This window comes from Eucyclogobius newberryi, unplaced genomic scaffold (genome assembly GCF_026437365.1).
Source record: "Eucyclogobius newberryi isolate DKJ021-1_F unplaced genomic scaffold, fEucNew1.0.hap1 SCAF_16, whole genome shotgun sequence".
Classification (NCBI taxonomy): Eukaryota; Metazoa; Chordata; class Actinopteri; order Gobiiformes; family Gobiidae; genus Eucyclogobius; species Eucyclogobius newberryi.
Window position 1 is genome coordinate 16434728 of NW_027315790.1, and position 11868 is coordinate 16446595.

Here is an 11868-nt window from a genome sequence, read left to right on the forward strand (position 1 = left end):
CGGCAGGTGAATATGGACCAGTGGATTCACTGCATCCAACAGATCAGGGTGTGGAGGCAAAACAACTTTCAGACTGTGCGCCAAAGACTGAAATCATCTTTGGCCACAGAAACAAAGAGAAAGTGTTAGCAGTCACCTCCAGAGTCTCGCTCTAAAACCTACTAATCAAGTAAAAAATCTGGGGGTAATAATGGACTCAGACTTGAACTTTAACAGCCACTTCAAAACATTTCCAAAATTAAAAGTATAGTGTCTAAACCATATTTGGAGAGACTTATCCATGCGTTTATCTCCAGTAGATTAGACTGTAACGGCCTGCTCACTGGCCTCTCCAAACGAGCTGTAAAACAGCTGCAGTACATCCAGAACGCTGCTGCTCGAGTCCTGACTAGAACCAGGAAGTACCATCACATTAATCCTGTTCTCAGGTCTCTGCACTGGCTCCTGTGGCTCAGAGAAGATACTTCATTCAGGTGTACATATGTGTACAAGTCTCTCCATGGCCTATGTTAGTGCCATATGAACCATCTCGGACTCTGAGGACCTCAGGAACCGGCCTCCTGCTGGTGCCAGAGTCAGGACTAAACATGGACCGGCCTCCTGCTGGTGCCAGAGTCAGGACTAAACATGGACCGGCCTCCTGCTGGTGCCAGAGTCAGGACTAAACATGGACTGGCCTCCTGCTGGTGCCTAGAGTCAGGACTAAACATGGACTGGCCTCCTGCTGGTGCCCAGAGTCAGGACTAAACAGGGACCGTCCTCCTGCTGGTGCCCAGAGTCAGGACTAAACATGGACCGGCCTCCTGCTGGTGCCCAGAGTCAGGACTAAACATGGACCGGCCTCCTGCTGGTGCCAGAGTCAGGACTAAACATGGACCGGCCTCCTGCTGGTGCCAGAGTCAGAACTAAACATGCACCAGCCTCCTGCCGGTGCCAGAGTCAGGACTAAACATGGACCGGCCTCCTGCTGGTGCCAGAGTCAGGACTAAACATGGCCCAGCCTCCTGCTGGTGCCAGAGTCAGGACTAAACATGGACCGGCCTCCTGCTGGTGCCCAGAGTCAGGACTAAACATGGACCGGCCTCCTGCTGGTGCCAGAGTCAGGACTTAACATGGACCGGCCTCCTGCTGGTGCCCAGAGTCAGGACTAAACATGGACCGGCCTCCTGCTGGTGCCTAGAGTCAGGACTAAACATGGACTGGCCTCCTGCTGGTGCCCAGAGTCAGGACTAAACAGGGACCGTCCTCCTGCTGGTGCCCAGAGTCAGGACTAAACATGGACTGGCCTCCTGCTGGTGCCCAGAGTCAGGACTAAACATGGACTGGCCTCCTGCTGGTGCCAAAGTCAGGACTCAACATGGATCGGCCTCCTGCTGGTGCCAGAGTCAGGACTAAACATGCACCGGCCTCCTGCTGGTGCCAGAGTCAGGACTAAACATGGACCGGCCTCCTGCTGGTGCCAGAGTCAGGACTAAACATGGACCGGCCTCCTGCTGGTGCCCAGAGTCAGGACTAAACATGGACCGGCCTCCTGCTGGTGCCTAGAGTCAGGACTAAACATGGACTGGCCTCCTGCTGGTGCCCAGAGTCAGGACTAAACAGGGACCGTCCTCCTGCTGGTGCCCAGAGTCAGGACTAAACATGGACTGGCCTCCTGCTGGTGCCCAGAGTCAGGACTAAACATGGACTGGCCTCCTGCTGGTGCCAAAGTCAGGACTCAACATGGATCGGCCTCCTGCTGGTGCCAGAGTCAGGACTAAACATGCACCGGCCTCCTGCTGGTGCCAGAGTCAGGACTAAACATGGACCGGCCTCCTGCTGGTGCCAGAGTCAGGACTAAACATGGACCGGCCTCCTGCTGGTGCCAGAGTCAGGACTAAACATGGACCGGCCTCCTGCTGGTGCCAGAGTCAGGACTAAACATGCACCAGCATCCTGCTGGTGCCAGAGTCAGGACTAAACATGGACCGGCCTCCTGCTGGTGCCCAGAGTCAGGACTAAACATGGACCGGCCTCCTGCTGGTGCCCAGAGTCAGGACTAAACATGGACCGGCCTCCTGCTGGTGCCAGAGTCAGGACTAAACATGGCCCAGCCTCCTGCTGGTGCCAGAGTCAGGACTAAACATGGACCGGCCTCCTGCTGGTGCCCAGAGTCAGGACTAAACATGGACCGGCCTCCTGCTGGTGCCAGAGTCAGGACTTAACATGGACCGGCCTCCTGCTGGTGCCCAGAGTCAGGACTAAACATGGACCGGCCTCCTGCTGGTGCCAGAGTCAGGACTAAACATGGACCGGCCTCCTGCTGGTGCCACAGAGTCAGGTCTAAACATGGACCGGCCTCCTGCTGGTGCCACAGAGTCAGGTCTAAACATGGGGAATCTGTGTTTCAGTTTTATGCAGCTAAAATCATCCGGAACAGTCTTCCTGAAGATGTGAGACAGGCCTCTCTGACAATGTTCACATCTAAGCTAAAAACAGTTGTTTAGTTGTGCATATGACTGAATGATTTTCTTTGCACTCTTTTCTTTTATGTCTTAAACTGTTTTGTGATTTCTGTCATGTCTTTGTGATTTTAATGCATTTTTTTCCTGTTGTGTGAAGCACTTTGAATTGCCTTGAGTACAAATTGTGCTCCACAAAGAAACTTGCCTTGCCTACATTTTTGGAAACTCATACCCACCTCAGTCATACCAATGAAACTTCAGTACAAATTCAAATCAATAGACATTTAATTATGGGAGTATATATTGACATTTTGATAAAACACCACTCCTGAGTTTCGGTTAAGCTTAGGCACAATGGCCACATTCTTTGCACCTTCACCCATTTATGTCTGAAGCCATAGATTGGAACTGTATCAGAATGACTTGGCAGTGGCACTTTCACAACAAAGTATTAGTAATAGTATTGGCACAAATCTCTGTGTCAGAGTTGAATGGCCTAATAATGAGATAGACAGCAGTTTGCTGGGAACAAAAGGACAGTGAGGTCAGTCAGGTCTGGTTGTTTTTTTGCCAGTTAATTTTCTTGGAAGTTTGCATTATTTTTGTCAACAATATTAACTAACTGGAGTCCATTCAAGTAAAAAAAAAGAGAAAGAAAAAAGTCATCATTTTGAAACAGCAGGTGTAGGCAGAGAAGTGTGGCTTCAGTCAGTGGCAGTGAACTGTTTGGTCTGCGTCGGGTGTTGGACATTTCAAAATGAATTCTGAATCGTTGCCAACGCCACTCCTCTGGGTTATTATGGTCAACAGTAGCGTTCTTTACACAGTTCACTCAAGTTTCTTCCTCTTAACCATTACATTTCATGTAGGAGTTTCAGGACCTCAAAATTGACACATTACAATCGGTTCAGAAACAATCAACACTTAAGATAAGATGCAAGATTTCTTCCTTGGCAACACCTACACATGTGAGCAATCAGGAATAAATCAGATTGGTTATATGGCATTCCTCTGATAACTCCTAGAAATCAATTAAATGAAAAAAAAAAAAAAATTGTGCATGTAAACAAAGCTTAGAAAGATCTATTTATCTAATGCTGATAAAGAGTAGACTGGAATAGCAAATTGAATAAACAATATGTACAATATATGTGTAATATATGGGTTAGGATAAGGAGTTTATTTTTATCTATCTAAAAGGGGACCATGAACAAGCTAAGCAGGCTTGGGCCTGATTAGTACTTGGATGGGAGACCACTGGAATGCCAGGTGCCACAGGGGGGTGGCAGTAGGTTGTAGGGTTTTTTGTAATCTTTTGATATAGAATAATGCATTCATATAGTTTTGAGATGATTCCCCTGGAGAGTTTAGCTTTATATACGTTATTAACAAATTCAGACAGAGGGCTAGTGTTGCTTTGTTTATTTTTGGTTGTAATAACTCCTTATTTGTGAGTACCTATAAGTCCTGTCTCTCTAATTCGAAGGATTCTTTTAAAGTATCACGACTTTGCCTTTGATTTGGTAAAAAAAAAAAAAAAGTAATATTTTTTGTTATACAGACCTTAAATATCAGGCCCGTACTGTGCAGTACAAAACTTTGATCATAATTAGTTTAAGAGTTTAACATTTGTGTTTAGTTTGTATGTTTTGATTAGTTCTTTCCAGATAATAAGCACAGATTTTACCCAAGGATTCATCACCTTCATTTAACACCTGCGGGACAAAACTGAAGTGACTCCTGCGCTAGCCGTGGTGAAGATTGTTGTGGTGCTGTTGCTGATGAGTCCTTTGCTGGAGGCGGTGGAGGTGAATCCTTTTCTGGTGGTGGTGGAGTGGCAGCTGATGAATCCTTTGGTGGAGGCTGTGGTTGTGAGGCTGGTGATCCTGAAACATTGGCCCGGTCACTGGCTGATGGAGCAGGAATTCTTCTCTAATTCCTCTCTTCTCTAACGATTTGCTCAGGACCCTGTCCAGGCGCAGTACTTTATTATCTGAAAGTGGTAAAACTCTGTTTGTAAGCTGTATTTTAGGTGACTTTACATTATCTTTGTATCATTCAGGCTTTGCACCAGCTTTGTTCCAAGATTCAGCCATGTCTTTCGACAATTTTGGAAACGACAATGAGTCATTCAAGTTTAAGATTTTTTTGGTAGATTTCGCTGGCTCGTCAAATATGTTCTCACTCACAATTTTTCCATTGAGCTTGTAATGAGTTACATTTGAAATGAGGTGTTACCGAGTATAGCACAACTCCCAATTGTCCCAATCCACAGCTGGTGGATGGTGGTCTTTCCATGTGGAGTGCGGTTTCAAACAACTTAATTCAGCTTTAAATTGTTTAAACAACCAATCAATCAATCAATCAATCGATCCCTGTTCTTTGTTGTGAGGTACTCCTTGAACGTGCCCATTTTGCCGTAATGAGTGACACAATTAACATCTAATGTGCCACTATTGTGGCAGAGTAAGATCTCATGACAGAAGAGCTTGGCGCTGTCCCATCAGGAAACAAAGAGTTGGCTCAGGGCACATTATAATGCAGGGCCGCTACAAGCACAGTTTGAATGCAAAACATGAAATTGAGTTTCAGGTAAAGAAAAAAAACACCTATTATTTTGAAGTGAGGGAGATGTGTTCAAAGCAAATATTAGCTTTGGTAATTTTAATTTATATACAAATATACAGTAAAACTATATATAAAAAAGGCATGATTTCAGATTCAGATACTCTGAATTGAGTGTCACATTAGTCACATGAATCAATCTGGAAAGTATCGGCCGAAAGCCGTTGGGACATTAAAGATTTGCGCTGATTGGTCAAAGTGTCATAACAACCTTGTGTTAAATCCAGTGGTCAGAAAGTCATCTTTCTCATCCACAAAGCAATGTTTCCATTTTCGAAAAACAAAATAGTCTGTATTTCTAAAATTGGCCTTATTTACGCATTATATGCATTTTCATAGTGGGCTGGGCTTTGGGGGCACCACTGAGCATTTCTGATTAGGACACCCAAATGGCTAGCAGTGGCCCTGACCTCCGCCCTCCCTCCACAACATGTTTTTTTTTCCTTGTGTGTTTTCCTGAGTGTGTTTGTTTGTTTTATGTTAATAATGTATGCAAATGAATAGTAAAATAAGAAAACACGTACTATATTTGCGGGTATCACAAGGGTTAGTAGCATCCTTGTTGTGATTGTCATTCTAATGGAATGTTTGCGTAACATAGTACACTGCTTCCCTGTTGAAGTAAATTTGTACTAGGTGTCATTATGTGTGTCATTATGTGTGAGAATCCATTTGATTACCAGTATTATTTTCTATTACTGCGACTGCTGCTCCATTTTTGTGTTTTCTACCAGTTTTTCACAATGAACTGGAACAACCTACGGGATCTTCTCAATGGCGTCAACAAGCACGCTACTAATTTTGGTCGAATCTGGCTTGCGACTGTTTTTATTTTCAGGCTTTTGGTGTTCCTGGTGACATGCGAGAAGGTGTTTGGAGACGAGCAGAAAGACTTTGACTGTCACACCCGCCAGCCTGGATGTCAAAACGTCTGTTACAACTATTACTTCCCCATCTCCCACACCCGTCTCTGGGCCCTCCTGCTCATCTTTGTCACCTGTCCGTCCCTCCTGGTGACCCTGCATGTGAGCTACAGAGAGGAACGAGAGCGCAAACACAAGCTGAAGCATGGAAAGAATTGCAAGCCAATTTATGATGACCCTGGAAAGAAGCGTGGAGGGCTGTGGTGGACCTACTTTTTGAGCCTGGTGTTTAAGATCACGGTGGATGGGGTTTTTACTTTCTTGCTGTTCTACATCTACGAGGCCACCTTCTTTCCACCTCTGGTCAAATGCTGGCAAGATCCTTGCCCCAATGTGGTGGACTGCTACATTGCTAGGTAGGTGCTGTAATACTTTTTGACTTGGATGTTGAGTTTATTGTGATTATATTTAATATCCAGTGTGTTTGAAATGTAAATATCCAGCACGGTCATGGTCAAAGAAAAATGTGGAAAAGTAGGAAGTACTTATTCAAAAGCAGACGTTTGACCACAACTGAAACTGTTGTTAACGCTCTGTAATGGAGGAGGACAGGTTGTTCCAGATTTGAATTACTCTATTGAAATCTATTTTAGTTCTCAGTCCCATTTTAGTACTCTACACTAAAATGGGACTGAGTTGTGCGAGAGTAAGGTGCTCTAATGATATGTCCACTGCAGGTTGGATATGCGTGAAATTCCATATTAAAACATTGTTGAGATGTTGAGGTTTGAGTTTTTCAATAGAATTATAAACAAATTGATCAATTTTACGATTTTTTTAAAGCTCGCTTTTGTAGAGGCAAAATCGTTTAATGTTTAGTTTGTTTAGGTTAAGGTTAAGGTACACTTGGTCGTCCCTGTAGGGAAATGTGTCTCTGCATTTGACCCATTCTTCAATGCCACTGGAGCACCTCCTCAGAAGCAGTGGTCGCTGCAGTGCAGCACATTTCCAGATCTTTGTGCTAGACTTGGTCAGGACAACAATAGCTGGAGGATTTGACCAGTTGTGCATGTTTTGGGTTGATGGGGGAAACCGGAGCACCCGAAGAAAACCCACCCAGACTACCCTGGTGGGTGCTAGCCCAAGCAATTACAGTATTTACTTGAAAATCTGGAGTGCGTCTCTCCCTCTCCCTCTCCCTCTCCCTCTCCCTCTCCCTCTCCCTCTCTCTCTCTCTCTCTCTCTCTCTCTCTCGACTGGCTCCGTCCCAAAATTCTAAAGAATAAAGCCTAAAGAATAAAGTCTACCTCTCTCGTAAAGTACAAGTTTTTCAAATGTCCAAAGTAATAGCGCACGTACTACTGCGAAAGCGATCATAATGAGGTATAACTTGTTGAAATCGGTTGAAGCGTTAAGGAGTTGAAACTGGCTAAATGGAAAATATAATAATAATAATAAAATATCACTCACAATACAAGAACATATAGTGTCTGCGTTACGTCATCACACAGACACTCAAATATATCGATATTGAATGATAAAATTTGTATATATCCGAGTTTTCCCTAAAATATCTACAACTTTGGCAAGTTTTGTAACATAAGGCCAATTAAACAAACCCATCTTACATTGTTAATGGCAATTTTAACCAAGGTGGTTGATTTTGAATGAAAAATATATAATTTGTTTTTTAAACATTGAGTGACATTTGGTTGGCCTTGAACCATTGTAGATTAATATAGCAATTTCTTCATTAACAACTTGTATAAGAAAGTTCGTCCTCGTGGGAATAAAATACAATTATATCATCTGCAAATAATATTTTAGACAGTTTAACTGAATCATTGGGTCATTTAACATACAATAAAAACAAAAAAAGGACCCAGAATAGAACCTTGGGTCTTAACCACACTTTGACACTTTGTCAACAGTTTGACATTGGTCAGTTGTCAGTCAAGTTGTGAACCATAGCAAAGCAATGTGTTTTATATCAAGGAGTGGAATATTCCAGAAGACAATTAGTTTTTATTTTATGTTTTTATTTTGTTCAAGACAACAATGTTTCTGTATTGATACTGACCAAATAAAATACATCAAAAATTTCCCCTGTAATTATAGATTTGGTTTAGTCTTTATTGAATATTAAGATTAAACTAGAATTCAAAATAAGTGTCACGACTCAGCTCGAGGCCACACAACATGGGATTTTAACTTAAGTCTAATAAAGTCTAATATAAGAAAGTAATCTCATGAATGTTACTTTTATGCTTTAGTACTAAATACAGGCGAATAATGCACAGCTTGTAGCTCGTACATTTCATAGCCATTTGTCCTTTACTTTCCAGGTCTACAGAGAAGAAAATCTTCACTATATTCATGGTGGTCACCAGTTGCTTGTGCATTCTTATCTCTCTGCTGGAGGTCCTGTATCTGTGTGGAAAGAAGCTCTGTGACTGCTGTAAAGGGGAAAACACCAAGAAGAGAAGGCCTTGATGACCAGAAAACCAAACTCCTAGAGAAGGACCGGTCATGGACTGAAACCAATATATCAGTATTGAAATAAATTATCATCAAAGTACTTTGTATGGTATGAATAATTGTGGCATTGCCATCCCTACATTAGACATTTGCTTATAGGTGTAATATTGACATTTTGATAAAACACCACTCCTGAGTTTCGGGCCACATTCTTTGCACATTCACACATTCATGTATGAAGCCGGGGATTGGAATCGTATCAGAACGACTTGGCAGTGGCACTTTCACAGTAAAGTATTAGTAGTATCAGTAGTATCAAGTATATCTGATACTGTATTAATGTCTGAACAAGAATGTTAGGTGGTACAAATCTGAGTCACAGCTGAGTTTCCTAATGAGATAGATAGCAGTTATTTGCGTATACAATTTCTTGATATTTTCATTGTATTTATGTATTTAACAATATTAACTAATAATATAATAATAATAGAGGCCATAAAAGTTTTTTTAAAAAAGGTCTGTGTTGGGTGTTGGACATTTGAAAATGAATTCTGAATGGTTGCCAACAGTGGCCACTCCTCCTGGGTTGTGGTCAACAGTAGTGTTCTGTACACAGTTCACTCAAGACCTGCTGTAACGTGAAGGGAACACATTTTTCTCTTGAACAATATTTTTCAGGTAAGATTTTGAATGCATTTTATAATTTAGCTATACAGTGTTGTTCTACCCTTCTAGAATTTTGCATAGAATAGGGACCTGTAAAGAATGGCGGTACACTTTACATTTGGTTCAGAAAATAAACACTTGTTCTCATTGGGTTATAAGTGATCTAAATTGCTAAAGTTGCCCATAAAAATGTTTCAACTTTTAAACATTTCAACTTTTCAAAATCAAAACTGAAATCATTATTGGCACAACAAGCATTTATTTGACTTTGTTATGGATAGATTTAGATTGATAAAGTTATGCTATAGATTTGTCACATTTGACACATTTTTTTCTTCTTTTTTAAATTTTTTTGATTTCTGTCTGTTTTTACTGCCTCTTTTATTTCGCTACTGCATACTATTTTTTTTTGTATTATTTTGTATATTGTACAATGCAGCACTTTGTAAACCTTGTGTTTAAAAAGTGCTTAGTAAATAAAGATAATTATTATATAACATAATGTGGCTGTGCAGCATTATCACCATCTAGTGATTTGGTTCCAAAGTACAAGTGGATGATTAGTATGTGCATGTTTTGGTTAATGGGGAAATAATACACTACAGATATAAAACATTTTGCGTTTTATCCATATATTTAATAACCTTTTCCGAGCACGTTCTGATATTATGTGATATCATTAAAACGTTGCTTTTCTCATTTTGCAGCAGACCTTTCAAAAACATCCAAAAGCATAAATGGATTGGAAGTTTCTCGAAGGTCTTCTCAGCGGAGTCAACAAGTACTCCACGGCGTTCGGGCGGATTTGGCTGTCGGTGGTCTTCGTCTTCCGCGTGATGGTCTTCGTGGTGGCCGCTGAGAGAGTATGGAGCGACGACCAGGGACATTTCGACTGCAACACACGACAGCCGGGTTGCACAAACATCTGCTACGACTACTATTTCCCCATCTCTCACATCCGCTTATGGGCCCTCCAGCTCATTTTTGTCACCTGCCCCACCTTCATGGTCGTGCTCCACGTGGCCTACAGAGAAGAGCGGGAGCGTAAATTCAAAGCCAAGAACGGCGAGGACGCGCAACTGTTCGATAACCCGGGGCAGAAGCACGGCGGCCTGTGGTGGACATATTTAATGAGTTTGTTCATGAAGACTGCGTTCGAGGTCACGTTTCTCTACATGCTTCATTACGTCTACGACACCTTCAGTTTGCCCCGGAAGGTCAAATGCGACATAAGCCCGTGTCCAAACCTGGTTGATTGTTACATAGCTCGGCCCACAGAGAAGACGGTGTTTACGTATTTCATGGTGGGCGCGTCCGTTTTCTGCATCATCCTAAATGTGTGCGAGATTTTTTATCTGATCGCGGCTCGAGCGGTGACTGCGAAGCAAAGAGGGAGCGTCCATACCAAAAGGTGCGAAAAGATTCTGGACTAAGATGGCTCCTGGTCAAAGACTCCGCTATAAGAAATGAAGAGAGATGTTGATTTTTGTATGATTCTTCTTTATTGTACACTGCCTGTCCAAAAAAACATGTGGAAAGACAACTCCCGTGGTCATGGAAAGGACGCCAGTGTGTTTGAGAAGGGTCAAATCATTGGCCTCAGCAGAAACTAATGTACTACAGATCTGAACCCCAGTGAGAGTATTTGGGATGAGCTGGGGAAGGCTTTGCGCATGTGTCACCACTCTCTCACATCATTAATACAAGATCAATTAGTGAAAAATAATGCAACACTGTTTGGAAATTAATCTTTTAATATTGTAGAAGCTTATTGAACGTATGCCACAGTGAATGTGTGCAGTAATTAAAGCTGAAGGAGGTTCTATAGAAATATTAGAGCATTTCCTTCTTTCTTTTTTTTGGACAAGCAGTGTATTTACATATTTTTAGTACAATATATACTTTGGGGTATATTTTAAGATATGTGTGCAGCTGACAGTGTCCCCCATTTTCACGATTGCTCACTGACTTGTTTACATATAGATAGCTCAAGGAATGTCTGCTGAGATCGACAAGAGAAAATTGTACATGCACTTGTTTCACATGTTCATAGGAGGCAGGGTGTTCAGCCAACTTGGTAAATGTGGTTATGATTTTTACATTTTAAATAATAATAAAGATTCAGATCTGCTTTCAGATTTTGTGTATTTTATTTTTCTGGTAGACCCACCATTCAAAGCATGTTATAACATTAAAATGGTTAGAGTCAAGTATATTTTAACTGCATACATTGCAGTGGGAATGGGTGATTATCAAATCAGGGAAATACTAAAAAGCGGCTGTGAAAAATAAGTGGCACTGAAGAGTTTGAACAATCAAAACAAATATGAATTTTGACACCGTTTCAAAACAAAGAGCTGCACATGACTTCGTGTATTTTCACATTTGAACCACATGATGGCGGTAGCACCAAAGACCTCCAGAACACACAAACTAGTGTGGCACGCTTCAAATAAACCTAGAAATCCCATAAAATAATGTTTTCGTCAATTGTGTGCCCCTCATTGTACAATATAATTCATCTTTTGTCATAGCACTGCGTCTCTATGTGAGTAAAATTCTGAATGTTAAGCAATTTGGCATGTAGATCATATGTGTAGCAATGAAAAATACCTGCTCTTAAATGTAGTGAAGTAAAAGCAATAACGTACCTATTGTAAAAATAAATAAATAAAAAACAAGTAAATTACAATTACAAATTATTAAGTACAGTCCTTTTACTTTTGTACCTTGTTACTTTTTACCACTGAAAATAGCCTAGCGAGACCACAGAGAATTTAAAAGCAACATTT

General features: G+C 41.7%; 2 protein-coding genes across 2 annotated transcripts; both read left to right on the forward strand.

Moving 5' to 3' along the window:
- The first annotated feature begins 5790 nt into the window (after window positions 1-5790).
- LOC140361424 (gap junction beta-3 protein-like) lies at window positions 5791-8432 on the forward strand. Its single transcript, XM_072447135.1, has 2 exons — window positions 5791-6348; window positions 8278-8432. The coding sequence occupies exons 1-2, from the start codon at window positions 5813-5815 to the stop codon at window positions 8423-8425; spliced, it is 684 nt and encodes a 227-aa protein (XP_072303236.1). The 5' UTR covers window positions 5791-5812; the 3' UTR covers window positions 8426-8432.
- A 585-nt stretch (window positions 8433-9017) lies between these two features.
- On the forward strand, window positions 9018-10600 carry LOC140361860 (gap junction beta-3 protein-like). The gene is made up of 2 exons (XM_072447746.1): window positions 9018-9088; window positions 9784-10600. Exon 2 carries the CDS (start codon window positions 9814-9816, stop codon window positions 10507-10509), a length of 696 nt encoding a protein of 231 aa, XP_072303847.1. The 5' UTR covers window positions 9018-9088; window positions 9784-9813; the 3' UTR covers window positions 10510-10600.
- Window positions 10601-11868: the final 1268 nt, after the last annotated feature.